This window comes from Mauremys reevesii, linkage group 1, assembly GCF_016161935.1.
Source record: "Mauremys reevesii isolate NIE-2019 linkage group 1, ASM1616193v1, whole genome shotgun sequence".
In the NCBI taxonomy this organism is placed as follows: domain Eukaryota; kingdom Metazoa; phylum Chordata; order Testudines; family Geoemydidae; genus Mauremys; species Mauremys reevesii.
This window is the reverse complement of record NC_052623.1, coordinates 13123357-13148847: the sequence shown is the minus strand read 5'-3', so window position 1 is coordinate 13148847 and position 25491 is coordinate 13123357. Positions and strand designations below refer to the sequence as shown.

The window sequence follows — 25491 nt, the reverse complement described above, 5'->3', positions numbered from 1 at the left end:
CTGTGCAGCCGGGCGCTTGGCTGGAAGAGGTTGGTGAGCCTAACCCAGCAAGGCCGGGTAAAGGGGACCCAGGCTGGCAGAATAGGCTGACTCAGTGGCACCCCTGCACATCAGGTGACACCCCAAAGGGGCCAAACCCATCACACCCGGTATTAGGGGCATTGTCTTATATAGGCAACCATGCCCCCTCCCCCCAGAAAAAAGTGTCCCCGTTTTTCACACTTGTGTTCTGGTCACCTTACGCGGGAGCCGTCCATGTCTGAGCCCCCACACTGGGCCACCCCCGCTCTCGCTGCTGGGGGGTGAGGGGAGCTTAGAGACTGTCACACGTAGGGATGCATAAAACTCCCTCCCCCCCCCCCGTGAAAAATGAACTGGGGCCCCCCATGCAGCCTCTTCCCCCCAAATATGGGAAATTATTGCCCTGCTGGTCTCTCTGCAACCCCTGCAGCTTTCCCACTTCAGCCCACACCTCACATCCTCCTGGAGGAAAACTAAACCAGGCAGCCCTGCTACCGCCGCACACGCCGACTCACTCAGGCCCTCTCTGTCGCGCACACACCCCTGCTCATTGGCTCTGACGCAGGCTCTTCCGATGGAGCGGGGGATACTCTATTTATTATTTCAAAAGCTTTTTGAACAAGACACCTCGGCCCCCAGCCACTCGGGGTGTCATTCTCAGCCCCTTAAACCGTGACTTCCCACAAGCAAATGCAGCGCCCAGAGTCACAGACGAGAGGATTTGTGTTCACCCACTATTTAATCCCTAGACAATACCACTACTGCCATTAGGCAAGGAGACGGGGGTATTCCACGGGGAAGTTTGGATGGGATGGGTGAGAACAAAATGAATTTCACACCCCAGCACTGCCTATTCCCAGCATTAGTGAACTTGGGGTGGGGGGGATTTCCAGATGGGGTTTCCACTTTCTGACACTTCTGCGAGACCAGGAGGAGAGGGACAGTTGTATGGAGCTGAGAGGTGCCTCCGTCAGGGCAGCGAAGCAAATGGTGTTTGCCCAGGCGCTGGAGTCATGAGCAGTCTTTGGTGGATGGTCTCGGGGCAGGCAGGCAGTAAGAGTGGGGTGGAGGGAATGGGGTCGTGGGGACAGATCACATTCCACTAGGATGATGGGGGAGTGGAGGGGGTGAAGCCTCCATGAACTGGGTTGCTTGTTCTTATCACGGATGCTGGACGGGCTCCGCATTCTCTCGTTACCGTGCTGTGCGAACCCTACAGAGACAGTGGTTAGAGCGTGGAAACGCCGGGCTGCATGAGCCTACCCGCTGGGGAGCTGTTCCCCGCCAACGGACCGGCTCTGACGCCGTCCAGCGTCACGGGGTCGCTGAGCAGTTTGTAGCAGATCATGAAGTAGGGGTAGCACTGGGAGTTGTCGAAGATCACGTAGACGGTGGGCTCTCGGGCGTCATCGCTGCAGGAGTCGTAGCGCCGCCTGCCAGGCTCCCTCGCCGGCGGCTGGGTGTACCCGGGTCTCCCTAACACCCACTTGCCCACCAGGACCTTGGCCAGGAACATGTGGCGGCGGCCGGCGTGGTTGGCCAGAGCGAAGTTGTGGGAGCAGTTGGCGTAGAAGGAGAAGTAGCTGCCGCGGCCGTAATGGGCGCCGTGCTTTCCGGAGAGACGGGGGTTAAAGTTCAGCCGGCAGATGGGCTCCACGTTGTCGGCTGAGGTCCCGTGGAAGAGGTGCCTCTCTAGGAGCCGCTTCTCCTGGGCCGAGAGTCCTCGGGACATTCGCTCCTTCTGGCTGAGGTGGGTGCAGAGGAGAAATAAGGGGGTTTAGAGTCACTGCTCCCCAATCCTGGTGCACCCCCAGTATCTGCTCCCCTGGCCACTGAGCACCTCAGCGGGGGATCCAGACACGAGCCCAATTCCCTCTACGACGCGGACATTCTCTCTTCCTGCCATCCTGCGTCTTCCTCACTAAACAGCTCGACATCTCCTGCCCAGTCAGATCCTGCACCTCCAGCCTCAGGGACTCAGTCCCTCAGCCCCACTCCTCTCTCTGCTCAGGATTCTCCCAGCTCCCTCTCCTCTCCTGGTCCATCCCACCCCGCTTCCTCTCCTCCACCCCAGGCTCTGGCTGGGACGTGTCTCTTCTTCTCTCAGCCTCCAACCCCATCACTCACTTGTCTCCCTCACCCCCTCGCTCATCATCGTCAGCCTCTCTACCCTCCACCTCCTTTCCCTCGGCCTTCAGCCCTCCCCAATTCACCACAGAACGTTCCTTCATCCCGACCTGCTCTCCAGCGATTGGCCCCGTTCCTCTTTGCCTCCAAACTCCTCAGTGCCTCTTCCTCTCATCCCGCCCTCAGTCCCCCCAATCTGCCCCTGAGACTGGTCCCAGGTGGCTCCTTCAGGCCCGGGCGAGGGGCCCCTCCTCATCCTCCTTGATGCATCTCTCCCTTCCCTGGGGTCTCTCTCCCCTGGGCATCCCATGATGCTGTGCTGTCCCGGCTCCCAGCCCCTCGGCCTTCATGCCCCTCCTCACAGCACGCCTGTTTCCTGAAGCCCTCTGAAGTCTTTCTGTCCAGCCAGAGACAGTCCGAAAGGACACGCTCCAGGTCAGCCACAAGACAACAGGGTGGGCGTTGCTGAGGAAAATTCTGAGGCCAGATGATTGTATCCCTGGAATGGGTCTCCTGAACCAACCCTTAGATACACCTCCCTTAGGCCCACCCAGAGAAGATAACCCATCTAGTCATGCCCACAGCACCGGCGTCAATGGCTTAATGGCGGGGTTAAAGCCGGTGGCCTGGTCTGACCCCTGCCCCATCTCTCACAGCAGCCGTTCCTCTTCCTACCTGCTGTATTTTTTCCAGAGGGCATCGTTCCGGATCCTGTAAATCCTCAGCACCAGCACCGCGTTCTCGGGTAGAGACGCGTGGAAGAGCTCACAGATCTCGCGGTACACCGCTTCCGACGGGGCCAGCTCCGCATGAAGGAAGGCCTGGCCACGGGGCGGCTGGGGAACCCAGGCGGCTGGGTATGGGCCACAGTACCCGTCTGTGGGTCTCTCCCCGGGGATGATGGATGTGGAAGGATGGAAGAGTCCCCGGGAGCCCCTAGGGACTGTTCTAAGGAGATAAGGAGATGGGAGATGCTGGCCAGTCAGAACGTAGCTCAGATCCCTCCAGCCATGGAACTGCCCAGGGAGTCACTTACCGCAGATACCGTGCCATGCAGCTCAGGGAGCGGTAGGCAGGTCGGCGCTGAATCTGGATGGGTTGGACAGATCCCTGCCCTTCAGGGCTCTGCAGAGGGGGCCTCAGATCCAGGGTGTAGAGCTGGCCCTGGAACCGAAAGGTGGGTTCCTGGGAGCCCCTCTCAAAGGCTGCGAGGAGGTCGCGGGGGACAGGCTGAGCAGAGAGAGGAAGGGGAGTCGAACCCTTAGCATGGCTGAAAGAGGAAGACCCGTACACGCATTGTTCCTTGCCACAGAACCTAGACCTTCCCTGGAGGAACCGTCCCATCCTGGGAAATCAGTCTCCATCTTCATCCAACCCTGGGCTGGCCATCCCATCTCCCCGGGATGCGCCAGCCCTACTTTAGAGAGCTCCTCCCGACCCCCCTTGGGATCCACCCTCCTCCCCTCACCTCCTTGTAACGTTGCCACGTGTCTCTGTGCTTCCAGTACACCTGCCACCTGGTGTGGAAGCGGGGATTCTGCTTCCAGTCCGAGGCGCTGCCCAGCCGCCTCACTCTGTTAACTGCGTCCCAATAGCCCAGCTCCATGGTGTCCAGGTCCAGGATCCCAAACAAGCGGTTCCTAAGAGGGGAAAATAATCTCACCCGTCGGCCCTAGGGGGCCCTTTTCTGGGAGGGGTCGGAACCGGGGTAGCTGTTCCCCAAAACACCTCCAGTGGGGAAAATCTGAGGCACTCCCTGTACGCTGCTACTTCCGCTTTTTCCTAGAGCCTCTGACCGGGAGCAGCTGAGACAGGAGACTTCGGGGAACCTGCCTTGCCAGCACTCCTGGCTGGCGGCGGCTCCAGGCACCAGTGCTCCAAGCGCGTGCCTGGGGCGGCAAGCCGCGGGGGGTGCCCTGCCGGTCCCTGTGAGGGCGGCAGTCAGGCAGCCTTCGGCAGCTTGCCTGCGGGAGGTCCGCCGGTCCTGCGGTTTCGGCGGCAATTCAACGACAGGTACGCCGAAGCCACGGGACTGGGGACCTCCCGCAGGTGCGCCACCGAAGGCTGCCTGACTGCCGTGGTTGGGGTGGCAAAAAAGCTAGAGCCACCCCTGCTCCTGCCCTGGCCAGAATGGGAGCAGCTGGGAGATCGGGGGACAGATGGAGCGGGAGCGTTCCCATCCCGTACCTGTCCAAGAACCGCACAAGGCCATTTTTAGCGTCGCTGTAGAGTTTCTCCAAGTGACGCTGAGATGAGTCGCTCAGACTCTGCCATGCCACCCTTCTGCTCCCCATGATCTGCCAGTGGAAGGGGTAGCGGGTGTGGTGGAGCGGGCAGTTCTCCTTCTGGGGGCAGTGCCCGAGCAGGAAGCCGTCACAGATCCAGATGCCGTCTTCCTGGTGCACGTGGAAGGGGACCCCATCCTCGCTGACCCATCGCTCCGTGGAGGGTGGGAAGCTGCACCAGCGTTTGGCAGGCAGGGGGGACGGACTCTGGGGGGCTGCATCTGCCCTGGGTGACGTAGGGGAGCCAGGGCTCACAGTGTCGGAAGACCTCAGACCCTGGATAGTTTGGGGAGAGGGAGAGATGGAGACACTTTAAGGCAGGGGCGGGCAAACTTTTTGGCCTGAGGGCCATGTTGAGTTTCGGAAATTGTATGGAGGGCCGGTTAGGAGAGGTTGTGCCTCCCCAAACAGCCGGGTGTGGCCTGGCTCCCACCCCCTAGCCGACCCCCCCGCTTCTCACCCCCCTGACAGCCTCCCCCGGGACTCCTGCCCTATACAACCCCCCCGTTCCCTGTCCCCTGACAGCCCCCAGAACCCGCACCCCTGACTGCCCCCTGCCGCCCCATCCAACACCCCCTCCTTGCTGACTGCCTCCCTGGGACCTCTGCCCCGATTCAACCCCCCTATTCCTCACCCTCTGACCATCCTGACCCCTATCCACACCTCCGCCCCCGACACCCCCCCTCAAACTCCCCTGCCCTCTCTCCAACCCCCCCTGCTCCCTGCCCCCTTACCGTGCTGCCTGGAGCACCGATGGCTGGAGCCAGCCAGGCCGTCACCACGGCGCAGCTCAGAGACCGGGTCCAGCCGCGGCTCTGCAGCTGGGCTGCCCCGGGGCTCACAGCGCCATCGCCCAGAGCATTGCGCCGGCGGCGGGGTGAGCTGAGGCTGCGGGGGAGGGGGAACAGCGGGGGAGGGGCTGGGGACTAGCCTCCCAGGCCAGGAGCTCAGGGGCCGGGCAGGAGGGTCCCGCAGGCCGGATGTGGCCCACGGGCCATAGTTTGCCCACCTCTGGTTTAAGGAGATGCGAAGCTGCTCTGGGACTTGGGTGCTGGGGCTCAGGCCACACCTACCCCCTTATCCACTGCACCCTCCCCATCAGCACGTGTCTTCATCCCCCCTCTACGAATACAGACCCGCGCGGCTCCCCCCGTCAGAACCAGCTCTCCTGGGCTCCAACCCATCTCCCAGCCTTGCCCTGGAGGGACCCGTTCTCCTGGGCCCCGAGAGGGGAATTCCCGCCATTTCTGTCGCTCACGAGGACCGTTTACCTGCTGGGGCTGGCGGTGGATTGCGGGGGTCCCCTTAGCAACGGGCTCCTGCTCAGGATCAGCCGGGGAGATTTTCCTTTGGGGGCTACCCCCGAATTGGCTGAAGATCCCTATGGAGATCCTCTGGCCCATCCCCTCCCACACCCGCCGTCTGTTTCTCTTTGAACAGGAGAGTTCTTAGAACGTCGGGGTGTCCCATGACGCTGATTGGTGGGTCTGTCCTGCCGCACGAAGCCACCTCCGGCCGAGCACCCCCAGTCACCCCACAAGCGCCCCAGGCGGCCAGGCACTGCCGGGGCTGCTTTTTGCCACTGGCGTCAAGCACCTTTTTTTTTTAACAGCTCTTTCCACGTAAACTATTTGTTTCAGAAACAATGTGGCAAATGTCGCCACTCCCCCGCAGCCGCTGGCGCTCAGATGTCAGGGTGACGTGGGCCCTAGAAATGCCACAGATTCTTCTGACCCATGTTTGTAATAGGACATTGGGCAAGTCGCCCCTTCTCTCTGTGCTCGGTTCCCCCATCTGTACAACGGGGCGACACATGGAAATCCAGCTTGGTAAAGGGCCGTGAGCTCCAGAGATGACCCCGGGCAAATGTCACCCCTTTGGAACTGAGCAGTTAGCCAAATTTGGGGTAGTGCGGGCAGGAGGAGAAATCAAGGATAGCATCAGAAACACCTGCCTCTACCTTGTTTATTTACAGAGATGATACAGAGAGTTCTGTTTGCCTGAACACAGTGGGAATTGAACAGCAGGAGACGCTGGTTCCTTTGCTCGCTGTTCCACGCCTGCCCTTCCTGCCTGCACTGTGCCCAAAAAGCTCTCTCTCTCTTTGCTTTCTCTCAGGCCCGTGTTACTGGCACTTCTGGCTACTTGGCTTTCTTACTGCTTGCCACTCACTGTCCTGCTTTTGACTCCCCCACCCAAACGATGCCCAGCCAACCCCTGCCCCCATAGTTCCAATCCCTGGATGCTGAGTGGCCTTGCATGCCGCTTTGTTTTGGCCAGGGATATGGGCCTGCTTAACTGCTTCAGCCCCTGGATACTGTGGGGGTCTTTACTTGGAGCCTGACTGTAAAGCTGCAGCCGGACTCGACCTGGAACAAGACTTAACCCATTGCATCCCACTCCTATTATTAACCTACCTGACAGCCGGAAAACCGGAGACCCCAGAAATTGCCTGGCTCGGTGCGCATTGCAAAACCGTGTCTCAAGCCGTATCTGAGAACGGGCGTGAGATTACATAAGTGTTTCCTGCTAGGGAGGTTTGCTAGGCTGCAGGCTAGGGGAATGGGGTTGTGAGAAAATCAGGACTCGAACTTATTTAAAACTGGCTGCGCTGGCCAGAGCAGCGGAGAATACCTCCCAGGAGGGGGCAGTTCTGCACTGGAAGAGGTGGAATAGGCCAGGGGTGGGCAAACTTTTTGGCCTGAGGGCTACATTGGGGAATAGAAATTGTATGGCGGGCCAGGAATGCTCACAAAATTGGGGTTAGGCTGCGGGAGGGGGTGAGGGCTCTGGTTGGGGGTGCGGGGCTCTGGAGTGGGGCTGGGGATGAGGAGTTTGGAGTGTAGGAGGGTGCTCTGGGCTGGGACCAGGGGGTTTGCAGGCAGAAGGGGAATCAGGGCTGGGGCAGGGGTACACGAAGGGGTACAGGTTCTGGCTGGGGGTTTGGGCTCAGGGGTGGGGCTGGGGATGAGAGGTTTGGGGTGCAGGAGGGTGGGATTGAGGGGTTTAGTGAGCTGGAGGGGAATCAGGACTGGGGCAGAGGGTTGGGGTGTGGGGAGAGGCTCAGGTGTGCAGGCTCCAAGCGGCGCTTACCTCAAGTGGCTCCCGGAAGCAGTGGCATGTCCCTGCTCTGGCTCCTACACAGAAGCATTGCCAGGAGGCTCTGCACGCTGCCCTGTTTGCAGGCACTGCCCCTGTAGCTCCCATTGGAGTGCTGGAGGGGGCCATGCCGTGGCTTCTGGGAGCCGCGTGTTCTGGCCCCGACCCAGTGCCCCAGCGGGAGCTCGCAGGCCAGCTTAAAACAGCTCGTGGGCCGGATCTGGCCCACGGGCCGTACTTTGCCCACCCCTGGACTAGGCATTGATTCGGGTCTTTTCCATTTACACTGTTTGCTTGACAGTTCACTGGGGAGTCCTTTGTTGGGCTCATGTGGCCTAAGATCAACAAGCCGCTGATTAATGAGCAGAATATTTTTATTAAAGCAAATTCCAAAGCTGAGCCCAAACTGGCAGTATACTTGCCATCAAGGCATGCAGGTGTTTGCACAGGCCGTTATTAGTGTTGCACGCACAGCCGCAGTAACTGTGCATGCTGGTAACTAACTGGACGTGCAATTGGTCAGTTGGCACAGAGTCACAGACGTTATCTACACACATTGGAACGCTTGGAGGTACAAAAACCTGGCCTCAGATTTGCAGGAGGGCGAGGAGATGGAGGTGGAGACGGAGCATTTGCAGACTCTCTTGGGAGGTCGGTTTAGGCACCCATTCCCCCACGTGACTGCTGCTGTTTTCAGTCCCTGGCTGGCACCCCTCACCCCCTTTCTCCCATGTCCCCCCCACAAGCTCGCCCTTCTCTGACACAGGGATGAAGTTTATTGGGATCTCACCTCTCTCCTGGCCACCAGCATCTTCTCCCTAGACCAGGGGTGACCAACCTGTGGCTCCAGAGCCACATGCGGCTCCTCAGAAGTTACTATGCGGCTCCTTGTACAGGCACCGACTCTGGGGCTAGAACTACAGGCGCCAACTTTCCAATGTGCCGCGGGGGGGGGGGGGGCTCACTGCTCAACCCCTGGCTCTGCCACAGGCCCTGCCCCCACTCCACCCCTTCCTGCTCCCTCCCCTGAGCCTGACATGTCCTCGCTCCTCCCTCCCCCCCACAGCCTCCTGCACCAGGAAGCAGCTGATCGGGAGGTGTGAGGAGGGATGGGGAGGTGCTGATCGGTGGGGCTGCCGGTGGGCAGGAGGTTTTGGGATGGGGAGGGGAGCTGAGGGGGGGGCTGCTGATGTGTTATGGTGGCTCTTTGGCAATGTACATTGGTAAATTCTGGCTCTTTCTCAGGCTCCGGTTGGCCACCCCTGCCCTACAGCTAACCGCATGGGTCTGAGGTAGGGGGGCTGGCTTGTCTGTGCCTCTGGTCTCCTTGGTCTGCACACACCCTCCGGAGGATGCTTGATTCAGCTGCTTCCTGGCTGAGTTTATGGATTCCCTCTGAACGCCGTATGGGTCTGTCAGTGACTGGGGGAAGGGGGGGCTGTTTTCACAGTAAGAGCCTGGCTAAATCTAATATGTTTTCCGGCTGGAGTGCGGGAGGGAGACGACCTCAGCGCAAAGCCGCGTCCCTTCCCTTTAGCACTGGATCTTCCGCACAGCCCGGGTGAATTTCTTCAGCTCCCTCTCCCCTCGCTGCCACCTCCTCACCCAGGAGATGACCAAGCGGCCAGCTGCCTTGTGGCCCATGGCCAAGACCACGGTGCCCTGCCCGCGGAGTTCTTCGCAGGCGCAGCTCTCGCCGTGCGTCAGCCACAGGACTGGCTTCTTCAGCTCTTCTTCCGACCAGCCTCCCTGCTTGTAGAGGGTCCGGCTCTTGAGCTCCGGGGTCACTTTCAAGTCTCCGTCCGCGCTGGACAGCGCTTTGATGCTCATTTTCAGGGCTGCGGGAGAGAGGGAGTCAGTGGGCATTGAACAGAATGCAGGGAAACAAAGGGGGCGCTTGGCCAAACAGAAGCGGCTCAAAGGAATGACAAAAGCTCATCTGTGGAACTCGCTGCTGCAGGAAAGTACAGCGGCAGCCAGCGCAGTGAGATGTTACTAAGAGGAGCGTCTGACTCTGCAGTGACATGAGCTTAGGATGTAACTATAAAGGCGACTGTCGTCGGCCCATTTAATGAAGCAGGGCTCAGTGTGCGCCCAGCTGGGCTAATGAAGAGGGCAGGGCTGCACCTGGGGGCTATATGAGGCCTCAGGGAGAGCTGCTAGAGACAGAAGGTGGGTCCTGGGAGAGGGTGGAGGCAGGAGGGCGGCAGAGGGAGATGCCCTCTGGCTCTAAGCCGGAGAGCTGGAACCAAGGGCCAGAGAAGGCTGGAGGTAGGGGAGCAGCAGAGGGGCTTACCCGCTGGGTCTCCTTGTTGGGGGGCTGGGGGCCAGGGAACCCTGGGAGGCTCCCAGCAGAGAAGCTGTGGGGGTTTCTGCTGGGAAGAGCAGGGCTGTACCCCAGAAGGAAGGACTGGGGTGGCTGTCCCAGCAGAAGAGGACTGGTGAGGGTCCAGGTCTGGTGGGAGACACCAGGACGGAGAAGGAAGATAGGTTTTAAAGCCCACATGCACGGGGGGTGACATGGACGATGCTGGCTGTGGACTTAGGCAGTGCCTTTTGCTAATAACCCGTGATGGACTGGAGGGCAGGCTTGTACTGGAGTTACTGGGGTCAAACAGGGAAACTGAGGCGAGGGGCCGCTTGAAAAGCTGCCCCGAGGCCATGAGGTGCCCGGGAGGAGACCACTCATTTACAGCGACCATCCCGCGTGCCTCTGGGCGTAACGTGACCATGGGCAGGGATCAGGAAGGAGCTCTCCCCACCCCTGGGGGAGACGCAGAATCAGGCACATCGCAGGGACGCCTGCCTTACGATGGCCAGTCTGGGGCCCAGCCGCTGCTCTAGGCAGACACGGGTCTGTTCTAGGAGGGGACAAGTTGTTTTTCACCCCTCGCCCCCAGCAGCCCCCTCTCCTCTCGGCTGACGAGTCTGATTTTCCAGCTGGCAGCTGCGGGGGAGCCCTGACGTTTTCGACTCACCAAAACCTTGGCTGCAGAAGTTTTCCAGGAACTCCTTTTCGCTGTGCCCTCGGCTGATACAGGCTGCGCACACTGCGTCTGGCAGGGAAAGAAAGAGCCGCAGTGAGAGCCGCGAGCAAGGAGCCGTCTGTGACGGCACAGCCCAGATCAAGGCTGAAGAACGTTTCTCTGGTTTTACACTGAGCAGAAATCACATCTGCCTCTCCTGGAAGACTCTGTGGATGACTGGAGAGCTGGGCTCGGTGCAGTTCAACCTGATTAACGGAGAGGCACAGGGATTTTAACTCAGATTTTGTAAATCTTTTTCTTTTATTTTGGTTTCGCTAACAACCAGGGCCGGATGAACCTTTCGTGGGCCCTGTCAGCCCGGGCCGTGGCCATGCCCCATGCCCTGCCCCAAGGCCCCGCCCACTGCTCACACGGGGAGGAGAAGGCAGGGAGGCGCAGGCAGCAGTTGGGGGGGAGGAGGTAGAGAGGAGCAAGTGGTGGGCAAGGCAGGGAAGGGGCGGAGAGGAGAGAGTGGGGGCGGGGCCTCATGGGGAAGAGGCCAGGTGGGGGCGGAGCACAGGCGGAGAAGTGGGCGTGGCCACAGTCCGGGCACCGGGGCCCCTTCTGAGCATGGGCCAGGTGCCACTGGTGCCATTGTAAACCTGCTTCTGCTAACACCTAATTGTGGGGTGACCAGACAGCAACTGTGAAAAAACGGGACGAGGGGTGGGGGGTAATAGGCGCCTATATAAGAAAAAGTCCCAAAAAACGGGACTGTCCCTTTAAAACCAGGCCATCTGGTCACCCTACCTAAGTGTCTCAACTGCCGGAAAACACTTGGAGGAAACTTCTCTTTGTTAAGGATCCGGCACCTCAGGGCTTTCAGACACAGCTTGAGACAGCTCACAAGCCACATTCCCCAGCCCTTCAGTGTGTGCGGGTCCCCCGAAAGTTCAGAGCGGGGGAGGACACCTTGACAACGTTCCTGATACTTTATGGTAAAACGCAAAGAGAGAAATCAATCGTTTTTAAAAGCCACCTCTCAGGCCTTCTTTGTACATCCCGGAGAAACAAAAACTGGCAGCAAGAAACCAGGCTTTCCCTTTTGTCGGTCCCCCGTCACTGAATGAAGCCTGGAAACACTGGCGTTCAGAGTCGGGAGGAAAGCTCCAAGCACGAGTCATGCTCTGAAAAACACCCCTCCCAGCGCACTCTGTTCAGCTTCTCCGTGAGAAGCTTGATATGTGGGACAGCTCAGCTGTGAATCTCAGTCGCAGACCCACATCTCTCAGCGAGGCCTGGGGGGTTTCAAATAAGGCTTGTCGGGACAGCCTCGGCAGGGAGAAGGAAAACCCCCATTTCAAACCAGAGGCTCAGGTGTGGCCAGCTGACCTGTCCTGCTCGCCCAGGAGATATGCTCATTGGCCCGGCGTGTGACCAGGAGGTTTAGAGAAAGGCTATAAAAGCCGCCAGCCCCAACCAGGGCAATGTGAGGAGAAGAGGAATGAGAAGGTAGAAGGGTGAGTTGATCATGGTCTATAAGTACCTACATGCGGAGAAGGCTGCCCATGCGGGAGGACTCTTTAATCTAGCAAAGCTACAGCAGAGTCTCTGGCTGGACGCTGAAGTCAGCAAAGGTCAAACTGGAAAGGAGACGCAGATTTTTAACTGTGAGGGTCATTAACCACTGGAACCGGTTTTCATGGGACAGGGTCCATTCTTGGAGCTGTGACATCGAGCCTACAAGCTAAGCTCTCATTCAACCGCAAGGCATTTGGTCCTATCTGGGAATCGCTGGATGAAATTCCATAGCCTGCAGGAGCTGCGACGGGATCCCGGCTAACCTTAAAATCTATAATCTGCTCTGGCGACGAGGGCTGTATAAATATCTAGACCGAGAGACCAGGGCATTTCTTACAGACGCACTACGCTTCCAGGCCACTGCGCTCTGTCTGGCCCCTGGCGTTTGGAGACAGATTTAATCAAATGCTTGAACTTTGCGGGGGGCTGTGGGGGGGAGGTAACATGATACACAAGCATGCAAACAGCTGCAGGCCGCACAGTTAAACAGGAACAGGCATCCAGTGACCCTGAACCGGAGCCAAAGCTTGATTGTGATGACCTGACATTGAACCTTTGGTCCCTTTGCCAGGATCTCCGGGCTAACCACCGAGTGCCACCTGGCTGCTTGGCCTCACCTTCCTTCGCGAGCTGGAGTTGGTCGTCCGGGCCGGCCGGCGGGACGCACAGTTCGTTCCCCCGAGGGAACCTGCTGCAGTTGAACATCTCTGGCCAGGGGAAGCCAAAGGCAGCCATGACAGGGGTGCAGCCGTCTCTCACCGCCTCGCAGAGGGACCTGCAGGGGTAGACGGGATCCTCCAGGTCGCTGATGCACACGGGGGCAAAGAGCGAGCACAGAAATTTCTTGGTGTCCCCGTGGCACTGCTTGGTGAGCAGCGGCACCCAGGAGGCGGCTTGCTGCAGAGCTTCCTTCATGCTCTCGTGGCCCAGCAGGTTGGGCAGCCGCATCTCGTTGTACCCGACCCCGTGGCAGAGAGTCATGCTGCTGGGGACGGCCTTGCAGCTGCTCCGCTGGGAGCTGAGCCGGGCCAGCTGGTAGGTGAAAGGAGCAGCCAGAGAAGGGGGGCGCCACGTGCACGCCAGGAGGACGAGGAGCGGCAGGACGTCCATCGGGAGCCGGGACGGGGACTCTGTAGGAGCAAGAGGAGGCCTCGTCACTGAGGACAATTGCAGTTCACTGGAGCTGCTACATCTGGGCGGCCAGTGAGATGGGACCGTCCTCCCTAGAGCCCCAGCCCCAGCTTGGGTCACTAGTGGCCCAAAGTCACCACCGTCGTGCGAAATGTGTCGGGAGGCTTCAGTCCAGCCTGGTGCCCATCCCCACAACCGGCTCCCTCCAGCCCCACCACTGCTGGCAATCTCAGCAAGGCTGGAATAGTGACTCCGCCCCCTTCCCCCCGATGGGACACGTACAGCGCCTAGCGCAGGGGGGTCCTGGCCTGGGGTTCCAGGCGTGATTGCAATACAAATAATAACAATAATAGATGGGACAACCCTAGGGGAAGCTTCTCCTAGATACTAAGGGTGAAATCCTGGCCCTACTGAAGTCTATGGGGGTTTTGGCATTGACTTCAGTGGAGCCAGGATTTCACCCCTGCTGCTGTCATGCCTGGGGAGTATGTGAATCAAACGCCACCTCCGGTAACTCATGGCATTGTGGAAGCTCCCATGGCCTCCTGCACTGGCACGGAGGTGCTGGCGTGGCAGGTGAGCGGCAAAGCAGTTTGTTTCATCAACACTTTTAACTTTGCTCCCCACTGAAATGCAGTCACCTCTGGGGTGGAACGCGCCAGCCGTTTATCAGCAAAGACTGGCACTACGTTGACATTCAGGAAGGGGAGGGAAGAGTAGCCTTGGATCCACACGATCCAGCCAGGAGCACCTGGAGGCTAAATCCAATCACCCAAATTGCAATCTGGCCAGGACCCCTGGGTTTAACCGCCCTGACTCTTGCAAAAAATGTTCTGGGCTTTTAACCACCATTAGTGGTAGCCAGTAGCTCAGTTTTACTGCCCATCCAGCGCTTCCAGTATCACAGCTCCTCCTAGCCCCCCCCCGCCCCGCACCCCGCTTCAGTCCTGACTCGGAGGGCCATCTCCTGACCCACCAGACTGACTGGTTGCCGCACGCTGGTGGTTCTCGCCACCGCTCGTGAAGCAAATCTCCCTTCACAAAGGCCTTGTCTGTGCTAGGAAAACGAACACATGTCCTCAGCCAGGGGCAGCCGCACTGGTGCTCCCCGTGGCGCAAGTGCCAGCAGAGCCTGGCCTCAGGCCCTGCGTGACAGGGTGGGAAGGACACCTGAGCCCAGCTGCACCAGGGCTGGGACAGGGACACTTGCCTCCTAGGCGAGGCCGAAGGGAACTGGTTCCCCAGCAAACCTGGGCTGTGCAGCAACATGCTCTGACAAGGACCTCGTTCCCTCTTCACCTCCCTCCCTCGTACCTGCAGAATGGCCCGTCTCTTTGTTCGTCTCCTTTCAACCAGGAATGATGTGGGCGTGAAAGAGGGAGAGCGTCAAGACGTGGACTCCCAGGTCTGATCCTAGCTCTGCCACCGACTCCCTGTGAGACCATGGCCATGGCCTGGCCCCTCCCTGTGCCTCGGTTTCCCCCTTTATAACAAGAGGGAGATTATATTGAACCCCCCACCTCCCTCCCTGGGGATCTGCCAGGAATAACTAGCTCATGTTTGTAAAGAGCTTTGAGATCCTCGGGTCAAGTGGCTGGAGAAAGGCCACTTCTTATTGTTCTGAGCAAGGACAGAAATCCCGCCTGCCCGGCTTTTCGCTTCTCCCAACCCTGTTCTATTCTCAGCTCCCACAGCTGATTCCCGAGGGGGATTGTTTCCCTGCGGAGAGCAATGCACCTCGCCTGGCTGCCTGATCTCCACTCTGCTCTCCCGCCCAGCATCAACGGAGGGGAGTCCTGACCTCAACCCCGCAGCCCTGTTCCCTTCTGGAGGTTTCACGCATGCAGCAGAAAGAGACTAACCCAGGGCAAAGCCGTTTCCAGCCCTGACGGTACCTTCTCTGCTGGGATCCAGGCAAGACAATCTGGAAGCGGATCAGCACCGTTAGCCTCTTGCTTTAGATCCTTCCCCTCCTGGGCTTGCAGGGCTGGACGTTCTACGCGTCTCCTGCAGGAATTCCGACCCTCTTATAAGACCCACAAACCTTTACCTGGGAGCTCCGGCTGGCTTTGTGAGCCTGAAACCAGGATGTTTATCCTCCGAAAATTATAGGTTTCGGTAACAGGAGCATAGACCACAGGGATGTGTTTGGTCATGACCACACAAGTGCATGAATTTAACTGCAGGAAATCCAAGGCCTAGGAAGGGGCTGTAAAATCCTACCATGTAATTATACCTCTTTTCTCCAGCACAATAAAAGCAGCGCTGCAGGCACTGCTTTCTCCAAGCCGCCCGCCTGCCTCATTGCTCCAGCTGCCCTGGCGAAGAGCCACCGCAATGTTCAATGGTTCCGATGTTCGAACCAAACCCTTATCTTCTCAGGCATCAGCGAGGGGGGGTTACCACCATCCAGAGCTGCAAAGAGAGGCCAGAGAACAACCAACAGCACTGGGCCGAAGGCCCCTCGCCAGCAAAGGAAATCAGCAAAGAAAGGGACCGAGACGAATTGTTTGTAAGGGGGCAGGGGGATTTTTGTATAATGGTTTGTAAGCAAGTAGCCGCAAGGAAATTCAGAACCAACTGGTGGTGGTGACCCCCGAGGCTGCTGAGGTATCTAGAATATATTTTGCATTTCTACAGCATCCTTCAGCCAAGTGATCTCCAAGCACTTTAAAAATAAAAAGAGAGTCGGAATCACCCCTGGGAGGGGGTCACACCACTGAGGTCAGTGGATGTCCACCAGGGGATGAATTTGGCCCATGAAGTGACATAGGCAAGGAAGAGGGGATGGGCTTGTCGTGAAGTCACTGGATTGGGGGGAGGGAGTCTGGGCTCTGTTCCTGGCTCCGCCACAGGCTCCTTGGGTGACCTTGAGCTAGTCACTTTGTGTCTCTGTGCCTCAGTTTCCCCATCTGAAAAATGGGGCTCCTCCCCTTCTTCACAGGGATGTTGAGCAGGTAAATCTATACACAGTGGGGAGGTGCTCAGAATGTCAGCCAATGGGGATTTTTTTTGCAGATTTGCTGGAATGTGATTCATTTATGGGCTTGGAAACAGGCAGCAGAACTCAGTTGTTTCTAATATTTATTTCACAGACTATCAGGGTTGGAAGGGACCTCAGGAGGTATCTAGTCCAACCCCCTGTTCAAAGCAGGACCAATCCCCAGACAGATTTTTACCCCAGTTCCCTAAATGGCCCCTCAAGGATTGAACTCACAACCCTGGGTTTAGCAGGCCAATGCTCAAATCACTGAACTATCCCTCCCCCCAAGCTATACTTGATAGAGTAGACAATCTACAGTTCTACAACTATAGCGATACTCTGTCCAGAGATGCGCTGGAGTAACAACTGCAGGGTCAGCTAGGAACTTTACTGTTGTCACCAGGCTGGAACCATCTGAAACTCGGATCCTACTGCTCCAACAGCCCAGGCCTCTCCCACTCGTTCTAAAGGAGAATCTCCATCAACTGCTTGCAGTATAGAGTCTATGGCACACAGCCGAGCAGTTCCGATTCTATTTGGTAGAGGGCAGTGTTGATGTAGACACCCTAGGCAGTTCATTACAAGAGTAATATCCCCAGTGAGCAGAAAGAGCCCTTGAAAGAGCCCAGCAATGCTAGGTCGACCAAGAGACTCCAATGAGTAAAGCTCCATTTCTTTCTCCCTGTGCCTGCAACAAACAGCCTCATTCCCTTCCGGCCACTGACTCCCCTCTTCCCCCAACCTCAGCAGCTTCTCATTTAACCCTGATTCTAGTTTGAAAGGGAACAGAAAAGGAACTCGTCAGAATGGAATTGCTCGGGCTCAAAGGACTACGAGACTGACGGGTGGGTTGGAAAACCAGCTGTGGAGGGAGATAAAGGAGATTAATCTGATTGGTTTTTCGATGGGAAGATTACGAGGTCATTTAATCCTGCTCTGGAAGTACCGCGGTGGGAAGGAGCTATCTGATGCCAGAGGGCTCCTTACTTTGGCTGATAGAGGCGTATTAAATCCACTAGCTGGAGGCTGAAGTCAGCCCGCTGCAGACTGGAAATCAGGAGCGCGTTTTGAATGGGGAGGGTAATTAACCACGGGAGCAGATTGCCACAGGATGCGGTCAGTTCTCCATCACTTGGGTCTTTAATCCCGACTGCCTGGCTCTTTCTCCAAGAGCCGCTCTAGTTCAGCTACAGGTTACTGGGTGGGAGGCAGGAGTCACTGGCTGACACTGTCTGGTCTGGGATGTGCAGCGGGTCAGGCTAGATCTGGCCGTATCACCTAGGCACCAATGAATCCCTCGGCTTGTGAGCAGCTGCCTCCTTTCCCGTCTCCCTCACAGGTGTGTCGCCTGGTTAGATTGTTTAAACTCCTCAGGGCAGGGACCACGTCTCCAGTGCACGAAGCCCATAGTCCCAGGAGATCTGCCTGCGCCTGCTCTCCGCCCACTAGGACCAGTAGAATGCACACAGGGCTCTGAAAAGGCCTCTCTCTCCTAACAGGCTCCCCAGCTGTTCCTGTCCTGCCTGCCCATCTGCGGCACCCCCTGCTACTCCAGGCTGTGACTCCCCACCCCAGTTCTGCCACGGCACCTCAAGCCTGACTCAGCCCCTCGCTGGGAGCCTGTCCTGAGCTGAGCCTCCTCATTACACAGTCATTTAGGGACAGACGGGGACCTGCAGGAAAGTGCCATTGCCCAGAGATGTCATTTACTGGGAATTTATTCAGGACGAGAGAGCCCGGCCGTGCAGAGCCGACCAGGCCAGCGCACTGAACGCCGGCCGCCACCCGAGAGAAGGGGAAGTTTAGCACGGTGGTGCCCCTGCCCCGTGACCTGGAACAGCCCAGGGGGTGGCTCGGGGACAGAAAGGGAAGTTGACGGAAAGGGCTGCTGGAGGAGTAGGGCTGACCAAGCCAGCTATAGAATTCGTCATGAACTTGAGCCAAGCCATCAGTTACACTCCCCTCCGCTTAGGCATCGTGAATCTGAAACTCCAGGCGGGGGAGAGCTTCCCCTCGTCCAAATCTCTCACTCCCCGAGACTCGCTTGGGAACCAGGGAGAGCCTTTGGGTAACGGCTTCGGCCAATCACAGACCTTAGAGACAGAGCGGGACTAGCAGGTCACCCGGGGTTAGTCTCTAAGGTGCCACACGTGCTCCTGTTCTTTTTGCGGATACAGACTAACACGGCTGCTCCTCTGAGACAAGGGGGCCAGGAATGGCTCTCTGCGGTGGGCTTAACAAGGGACGGGGGTTGCACTGCTGGGTAAAAAATCCATCTGCCTCTTTAGGGCGTGAGCTTCTAGAAGTATCCATGGCCCTGAGGGTGAGCCACCGAGTCAGGAGATCTGTGTATGGTGCCAGGCTCTGACACTGACGCACCGTGTTGCCTCGGGCCAGTCATCTGAGGCCATATTTTCAGAAGCAGCCATTGATTTGGGGAGCCCAGCGTGAGACGCTTTGGGCCGGGTGTTCAGAAGTACCCACCGTTCTAATGAGCTTGAAGTCTCCACGGCCTCGTCAGACATTGGCCTCAGCACAAGGCTGCCAGCTACAGAGCCTGTCCTGCACCCCGGTTACACACACAAACGGGGAGGGGATGCCCCTGCAAACAATAAACCCCCTTGTCTGCTCAGGCGCAGGACCTGCGTGCGGGGAAATCGCACCACTAGCTTTTCAAACAGCCCGCACTTTGGTTCCAGTTCTGCTCCTGCTGACATCAAACCTCCCTGCGGCTCTTTCTGTCGTTTACTCCATCCCCAGGAAGTAAAGACCCTTCCGCTGGAACTTAGTTGACAATCTTGTCGCCATTTTCTGACCACCACTGCCCAGCCTCGGGCAGCTGCGACAGCAAGTTACTGCCTGGAACCACCTCCTAGTATCATAACAACGCACAACTACTGAGGTAACTGCAGTACAAGGTGGTCAGCTGACTGCATGCACATAGCCTTGGGGAACAGAACTTGCAACCTGCGGCTGTGAGACTGTCCGATTCGTTGCAGTCGCCCGTCGCTTCGACGGACGAGCGTTCGGCCGGCCTTGACTTGAGTTCTGGGTTTATTTGTGTTTCTGGCTTCTCACGAGTCCGATCCTGGATTTGCAAATGCGGCTGCGCGTCTTGCACGTGTAGCCATTGCGGGGTGGAAGGTCTGAAGAAGCAGCTTCTCCACGGCAGCCAGTAGAGGGGATGGGCATGCCCAAAGAGGTCTGTTGGGTGCCATCCAGGAGGGGGCAGTAGTGTGCCCGCTCAGCGTATGCACCTGCCCACCCAGATACACCTGACACTAGAGAAGGGTGACCAGATGTCCCGATTTTATAGGGACAGTCCCAATTTTGGGGTCTTTTTCTTGTATAGGCTCCTATTACCCCCCACCCCCATCCCGATTTTTCACACTTGCTGTCTGGTCACCGTACACTAGAGTCCTGATCCAAACAACCTCACTGCAAAACTAACAACACTCAAAAATGTAGATTAACTCCCAATGAGCAGGGTGCAGCTCCCTGGGAAAGACAGACGAACATTAAGTAGCTAAAACAACAAGGAGTCCTTGTGGCGCCTTAGAGACTAACAAATGTATTTGGGCATAAGCTTTTGTGGGCTAGAACCCACTTTGACGGATGCATGGAGTGGAAAATATAAGAGCAGGTATAAATACATGAAAAGATGTGAATTGCCTTACCAAGTGTGAGGTCAGTCTAACTAAACTATTCAATTAACAGCAGGGTACCAAGGGAGGAAAGATAACTTCTGAAGTGGTAATGAGAATGGCCCTTTTCAGACAGTTGACAAGAAGGTGAGAGTAACAGTAGGGGAAATTAGTATTGGGGAAATTAGGTTTAGGTTTTGTAGTGACCCGACCACTCCCAGTCTTTATTCAGGCCTAATCTGATGGTGTCCAGTTTGCAAATTAATTCTAGTTCTGCAGTTTCACGTTGGAGTCTGTTTTTGAAGTTTTTGTTGTTGAAGAATTGCCACTTTTAGGTCTGTTATTGAGTGACCAGGGAGAGTGAAGTGTTCTCTCACTGGCTTTTGAATATTATGATTCCTGATGTCAGGTTTGTGTCCATTTATTCTTCTGCGTAGAGACTGTCCGGTTTGGCCAATGTACATGGCAGAGGGGCATTGCTGGCACATGATGGCATATATCACATTGGTAGATGTGCAGGTGAACGAGCCCCTGACGGAGTGGCTGATGTGATTAGGTCCTATGATGGTGTCACTTGAATAGAGATGTGGACAGACTTGGCACCAGGGTTTGGTTCCTGGGTTGGTGGTTTTGTTGTGTGGTGCGTGGTTGCTGGTGAGTATTTGCTTCAGGTTGGGGGGGGCTGTCTGTAAGCGAGGACTGGCCTGTCCCCCAAGGTCTATGAGAGTTGAGGGAGCTAAGAGTATGTAGTTAGAGCGCTGCAGATCCCCACACAGTAACGTAACTCTAGGAGATTATTCTGTGACAGTGACATATTCAAAGCACTGGCAGGACTTCGCCAATTACAAGCTGGAAATAGAAATCAAGAGACTCAGCCCACATGGGAGCCCAAAGAGGAACAGCTCTGTAGCTCATGTGATGGAAGAAAGATTAAAACTGAAACACATTTTCTACTCGACTGTTCAAAATATGAAGCAAGAGGGGAAAGCAGCTTCCTCAAATCCTCTCAGAAAACACTAAAAAGCCAGGAAGAAAAATGGAGCTGAGTTTGGTTAGGAGAAGTGAAAGAGACAGAAAAATAGCCTTGCAGTATGCAACAACCTACTATGAGCTTGGAAATGAACGGCAATGAACGGACGTGTGATACAGAATCTCAGTGTCACTCTGACACTGAATCCTAGGCTGGCACCTCACTGCACTTCATTTCACTTTGGCGATTTCATCCCCAACTGTAGGAGTAAACACACCAGAGGGATAAATACCAGGGAAGTGCCAACGTAGACACAAGAGCAAACAGATACAAACTGTCCACCGACAAGTTTAAGCTTGAAATGAGACGAAGGTTTCTAACCATCAGAGGAGTGAAGTTCTGGAACAGCCTCCCAAGGGGAGCAGTGGGTCCAAAAAACCTAACTGGCCTCAAGACTGAGCTTGATAAGTTTATGGAGGGGGTGGTGTGACTGGGCTGCCTACAATGGCATGTGGCCCATCGGTGACTGCTAGGTGCAAATACCCCCAATAGCTGGTGATGGGACACTAGCTGGGGAGTTCTCTGAGTTACTCCAGAGAATTCTTTCCCAGGGGTCTGGCTGGTGGGTCCTGCCCACATGCTCAGGGTCTAACTGATCGCCCCATTTGGGGTCAGGAAGGAATTGCCCCCCATGTCAGATGGGCAGAGACCCTGAGGGTTTTTCTTGCCTTCCTCTGCAGCGTGTGGCATCGGTCACTTGCAGGTTTAAAGTAGTGTAAATGTGGATTCTCGGTAACTTGACTTCTTTAACCACGATTTGAGGACGTCAGTAGCTCAGCCAGAGGTTCGGGGTCTATTACAGGAGCCGGTGGGAGAGGTTCTGTGGCCTGCGATGTGGAAGAGGTCAGACTAGATCAGGGGTCGGCAACCTTTCAGAAGTGCTGTGCCGAGTCTTCATTTATTCACTCTAATTTAAGGTCAACTATTGTTGTATGTAAAGTAAATAAGGTTTTTTAAATGTTTAAGAAGCTTCATTTAAAATTAAATTAAAATGCAGAACCTCCAGACTGGTGGCAGGACCCGGGCAGTGTGAGTGTCACTGAAAATCAGCTCGCGTGCCATACATTGCCTACCCCTGGACTAGATGATGATGATGATGGTCCCTTCTGGCCTTAGTCTATGTGTCTATGCTGGAGCTGGATGAATAAGGTGTGTTGAGTAACTTTCCCAACCTGCTCTTATAACACAAGACACAAAACAAAGTTCAAACTTTCCCCGGGTCTGGGATTTGGTTTATTAACAACGAAATTAACAATAAAAAAATATATAGCTCAGCTCAAACTTTTCCCTTGCCTGGCATGCTCTTGTGTTTCCTCCTGCTGCATTGCTCAGCCCACACCTTTGGTCCTCTCTCTCTAGACCTCTCTCTCACCCACTTCCTGCATGTCCTGATGAAGTAACCAGTCACCAGAACCTAGTTGATCCTATTGGGAAAGGGTTAAGCTTTGCTGACAGGATGGAGCATGCTAGGCAAACAGCCTTTGTGCCTACACACAAAAGTGCTGCAATCAGGTATCAGCTGGGAAACTTGCGTAAATAGATCCACCATCCATCAGTGCAGGTTCAGTCCACTGAGTGGCAAACAGTCCTCCCACTGGCAGGGGTGGCAGGTTTGTAGAAATGTTGGTGATGCCCAGACCCCCCCCGCCACAAACTCTGCCCCCACCTGCCTAAGGCTCTGGGAGGGACTTTGGGTGGGGGAGGAGGTCTGGGGTGCAAGCCCTGGGCTGGGGATTAGGGTGCAGGAGGGGTGCAGGCTCTGGGAAGGAGTTTGGGTGCAGGCTCTGGGCTGGGGGGTGTAGGAGGGGTGAGGGGTGCAGGCTCTGGGAGGGAGTTTGGAGGTGGGGGGGTGTAGGGGTGAGCGCTGTGGGGCTGAGGATGAGGACTTTGGGGTGTGGGAGGAGGCTCAGGGCTAGTTGGGTGTGGGGTGGGGTTGAAGGGTTCACGATGCAGGAGGGGGCTCAGGGCTGGGGCAGAGGATTAGGGTGCGGGGGGACGAGGGCTCTGGCTGGGGCTGAGGGGTTTGGTATGGGAGGGGCTCAGATCTGGGGCAGAGGATTAGGGTGCAGGAGGATGATGGTTGGGGCTGAGGATGAGTGGTTCATGATGCAGGAGGGGGCTCAGGGCTGGGGCAGAGGATTAGGGCGCGGAGGGACGAGGCCTCTGGCTGGGGCTGAGGGGTTTGGTATGGGAGGGGCTCAGATCTGGGGCAGAGGATTAGGGTGCGGGGGGACGAGGGCTCTGGCTGGGGCTGAGGGGTTTGGTATGGGAGGGGCTCAGATCTGGGGCAGAGGATTAGGGTGCAGGGGTATGAGGGCTCTGGCTGGGGCTGAGGGGTTTGGGGCGTTGGAGAGGCTCAGGGCTAGGGTGGAAGGGCAGGGTAAGGGCAGCCTGCCCTGCCATTACTGGATGGGGAGGGGGCACTAGGACCCTGCAGCAGCTGTTGATTCCAGGAGCCAGCAGAGCAGAGTCAGCTGAGCTCCGGGCTCGGGTGTGCGGGGGCCAGCAAATGGGGGCCAGGGGGGACACTCGGGGGGAGGCGCATGGGGGCAGCAGGCGGGGCCGGGGGAGAGACCTGGCCCCAAACATTGGTGGAGCCGGGCCCCCAGGCCCTGAATATTGCTGGAGCCCGGGCACCACGGGCGTATATAACTCGCCGCCCCTGCCCACTGGTGTCCCCGGCGCACCGCACAAGTGGCCTGTCTGGCCACCTCTCTGCACATCGCTGCCCAAGCGTCAACGCAGCTGAAAGCTCCAGACAGGCAGCGCTGCGCAGAGCACGGGGCTCGGATACAAACCGGTTTCAGAGCAGGCCGTTTCCTCTGGAGACAGAGCTTCCCCAGCCACGCCTGGGAATATTCCCCATAACCCACCTCACTCAAGGGCTCAGTGACCCTTCCCAGGGCCGCCCAGAGGATTCAGGGGGCCTGGGGTCTTCGGCGGCGGGGGGCCCCGCTTCAGCAGTAATTTGGCAGCGGGGGGTCCTTCCGCTCTAGGACCCGCTGCCAAAGTGCCTCGAAGACCTGCGGCGGGGGCCGCCTGCCGCCGAAGACTCGGCACTTCCCGGAGCGGAAGACGCTCCGGGGGCCCCAGCCCTGCAAGAGTTTTCCGGGGCTCCCGGAGTGAGTGAAGGACCCCGCTCCAGGGGCCCTGAAAAACTCTCCTGGGGGCCCCTGCGGGGCCTGGGGCAAATTGCCCCACTTGGCGCCCCCCCCGGCGGCCCTGACCCTCCCATGAATGCACTAGCACAAGGCCAGTTGTTTTAATTATTCCCCCAGCTCAGCTCCTCTCGTACATTCCAGCTGGTAGCTGACAGTCATGTGAACACAAACCATTGCTCTGTTTAGGTTATGAAGAAAAACCTCAGGCTCTGCGCAGCGGCTCTGCAACAGGCAACGCCGCCCAACGAGAGAGGCACCGGCAGTGACGCCACAGTTACCGTTGCACTGAGTTTTGCACTTAAAACAGGACCGCGGTCCCTCTGGTCCAACACACGTTCACGAGTGGGCTTAAATCTCCGCTTTTCCCACCCTGGCTCTCCCGGGGACACGTGCATTTTCTACCCTGTTGTACGAGTTACATTTTGACTCTTTAGCAGAGGAAACGTTTTCATATCATCCCAAACGTGGCTCTATTTGGCTCCCTCTCGCTAAGCAGCTGGAGAAGGCCAAATCCATTGGCGCGACAGTGACACCAGCACACACCGGCTGAGCAGCTGGCCCCTCATAGATAAGGGAATGGCTCCGTGTTTTTACTGAAGCACCAAAACTGCACTTTTCCTTGTGCCGGAGTTTTTATCTCCAGGAAACGCACCTGGAACTGCTCAGATCCCTCAGCTGCTTCCCTTAGCGATCATGGCCTCCCGAACTCTCCTCCCTAGCTCCTGGCTAGGGACCTCACAGCAGCTCACCCTAGCTACCCCCGGACTCCCCTCTTCCCTCGGTGGCCTTGGCAGCTGAGTCCTTGGCGGGCCTTTTTGTCAGGCCGGGATCCACCTTCTGGCAAAGGACAGGCGTTTCCTCAGGCAAAGCAGCGAGGCTCTGCCGACTTGGGCTGCGACCCTTCCCATCTCTAGGGCTGCAGTAATTAACACCCCCGGCCCCCTGCAATGAGCACAGCCACCGAGTCCACTCTGCATTCTGGCCCTTTGGTGCGGCTCTAGAGCGGGGAGCCCGAGGGCCGTATTGGGTTTCAGAAATTGTATGGAAGGTGGGTTAGGGGAGGCTGTGCCTCCCCAAATAGCCAGGAACGGCGAGGGGATGGGGGGTCCGGGCCCCATGTCTGGGGTGGGCGGTTGGACGGTGGGGGGATGGGGGAGTCCGGGCCCCATATCTGGGGTGGAGTCGGACAGGGAAGGAGAATCTGGGCCCCATGTCTGGGGTGGGGGTCGGACGGCGGGGATGGGGTCCGGGCCCCATGTCTGGGGTGGGGGGTCGGATGGTGGGGATGGGGTCTGGGCCCCATGTCTGGGCTGGGCGGTTGGACAGTGGGGATGGGGATCTGGGCCATGTGTCTGGGCTGGCGGGGGTCGGACAGTGGGGATGGGGGTCTGGGCCCCATGTCTGGGCTGGCGGGGGTCGGACGGCAGGGGATGGGGTCCAGGCCCCATGTCTGGGGTGGGGTG

General features: G+C 57.4%; 2 protein-coding genes across 7 annotated transcripts; both read right to left on the bottom strand.

Moving 5' to 3' along the window:
• Positions 1–734: 734 nt before the first annotated feature.
• LOC120401985 (protein mono-ADP-ribosyltransferase TIPARP-like) lies at positions 735–6901 on the bottom strand. Its single transcript, XM_039532315.1, has 6 exons — positions 6851–6901; positions 4336–4709; positions 3617–3788; positions 3185–3378; positions 2824–3096; positions 735–1766 (listed from the first exon to the last, which is right to left on the bottom strand). The coding sequence occupies exons 1-6, from the start codon at positions 6899–6901 to the stop codon at positions 1250–1252; spliced, it is 1581 nt and encodes a 526-aa protein (XP_039388249.1). The 3' UTR covers positions 735–1249.
• Positions 6902–8731: 1830 nt separating this feature from the next.
• Positions 8732–17831, bottom strand: LOC120395298 (secreted frizzled-related protein 2-like). Of its 6 annotated transcripts, none has more exons than XM_039519595.1 (6): positions 15447–17831; positions 15106–15217; positions 14525–14693; positions 12697–13209; positions 10511–10588; positions 8732–9370 (listed from the first exon to the last, which is right to left on the bottom strand). In XM_039519595.1, exons 4-6 carry the CDS (start codon positions 13187–13189, stop codon positions 9066–9068), a joined length of 876 nt encoding a protein of 291 aa, XP_039375529.1. In that variant the 5' UTR covers positions 13190–13209; positions 14525–14693; positions 15106–15217; positions 15447–17831; the 3' UTR covers positions 8732–9065. The 6 variants fall into 6 exon arrangements, with proteins under 6 accessions (XP_039375529.1, XP_039375542.1, XP_039375551.1 ...); XM_039519608.1 differs by having other exon boundaries at positions 14525–14555; XM_039519617.1 differs by lacking the exon at positions 14525–14693.
• Positions 17832–25491: the final 7660 nt, after the last annotated feature.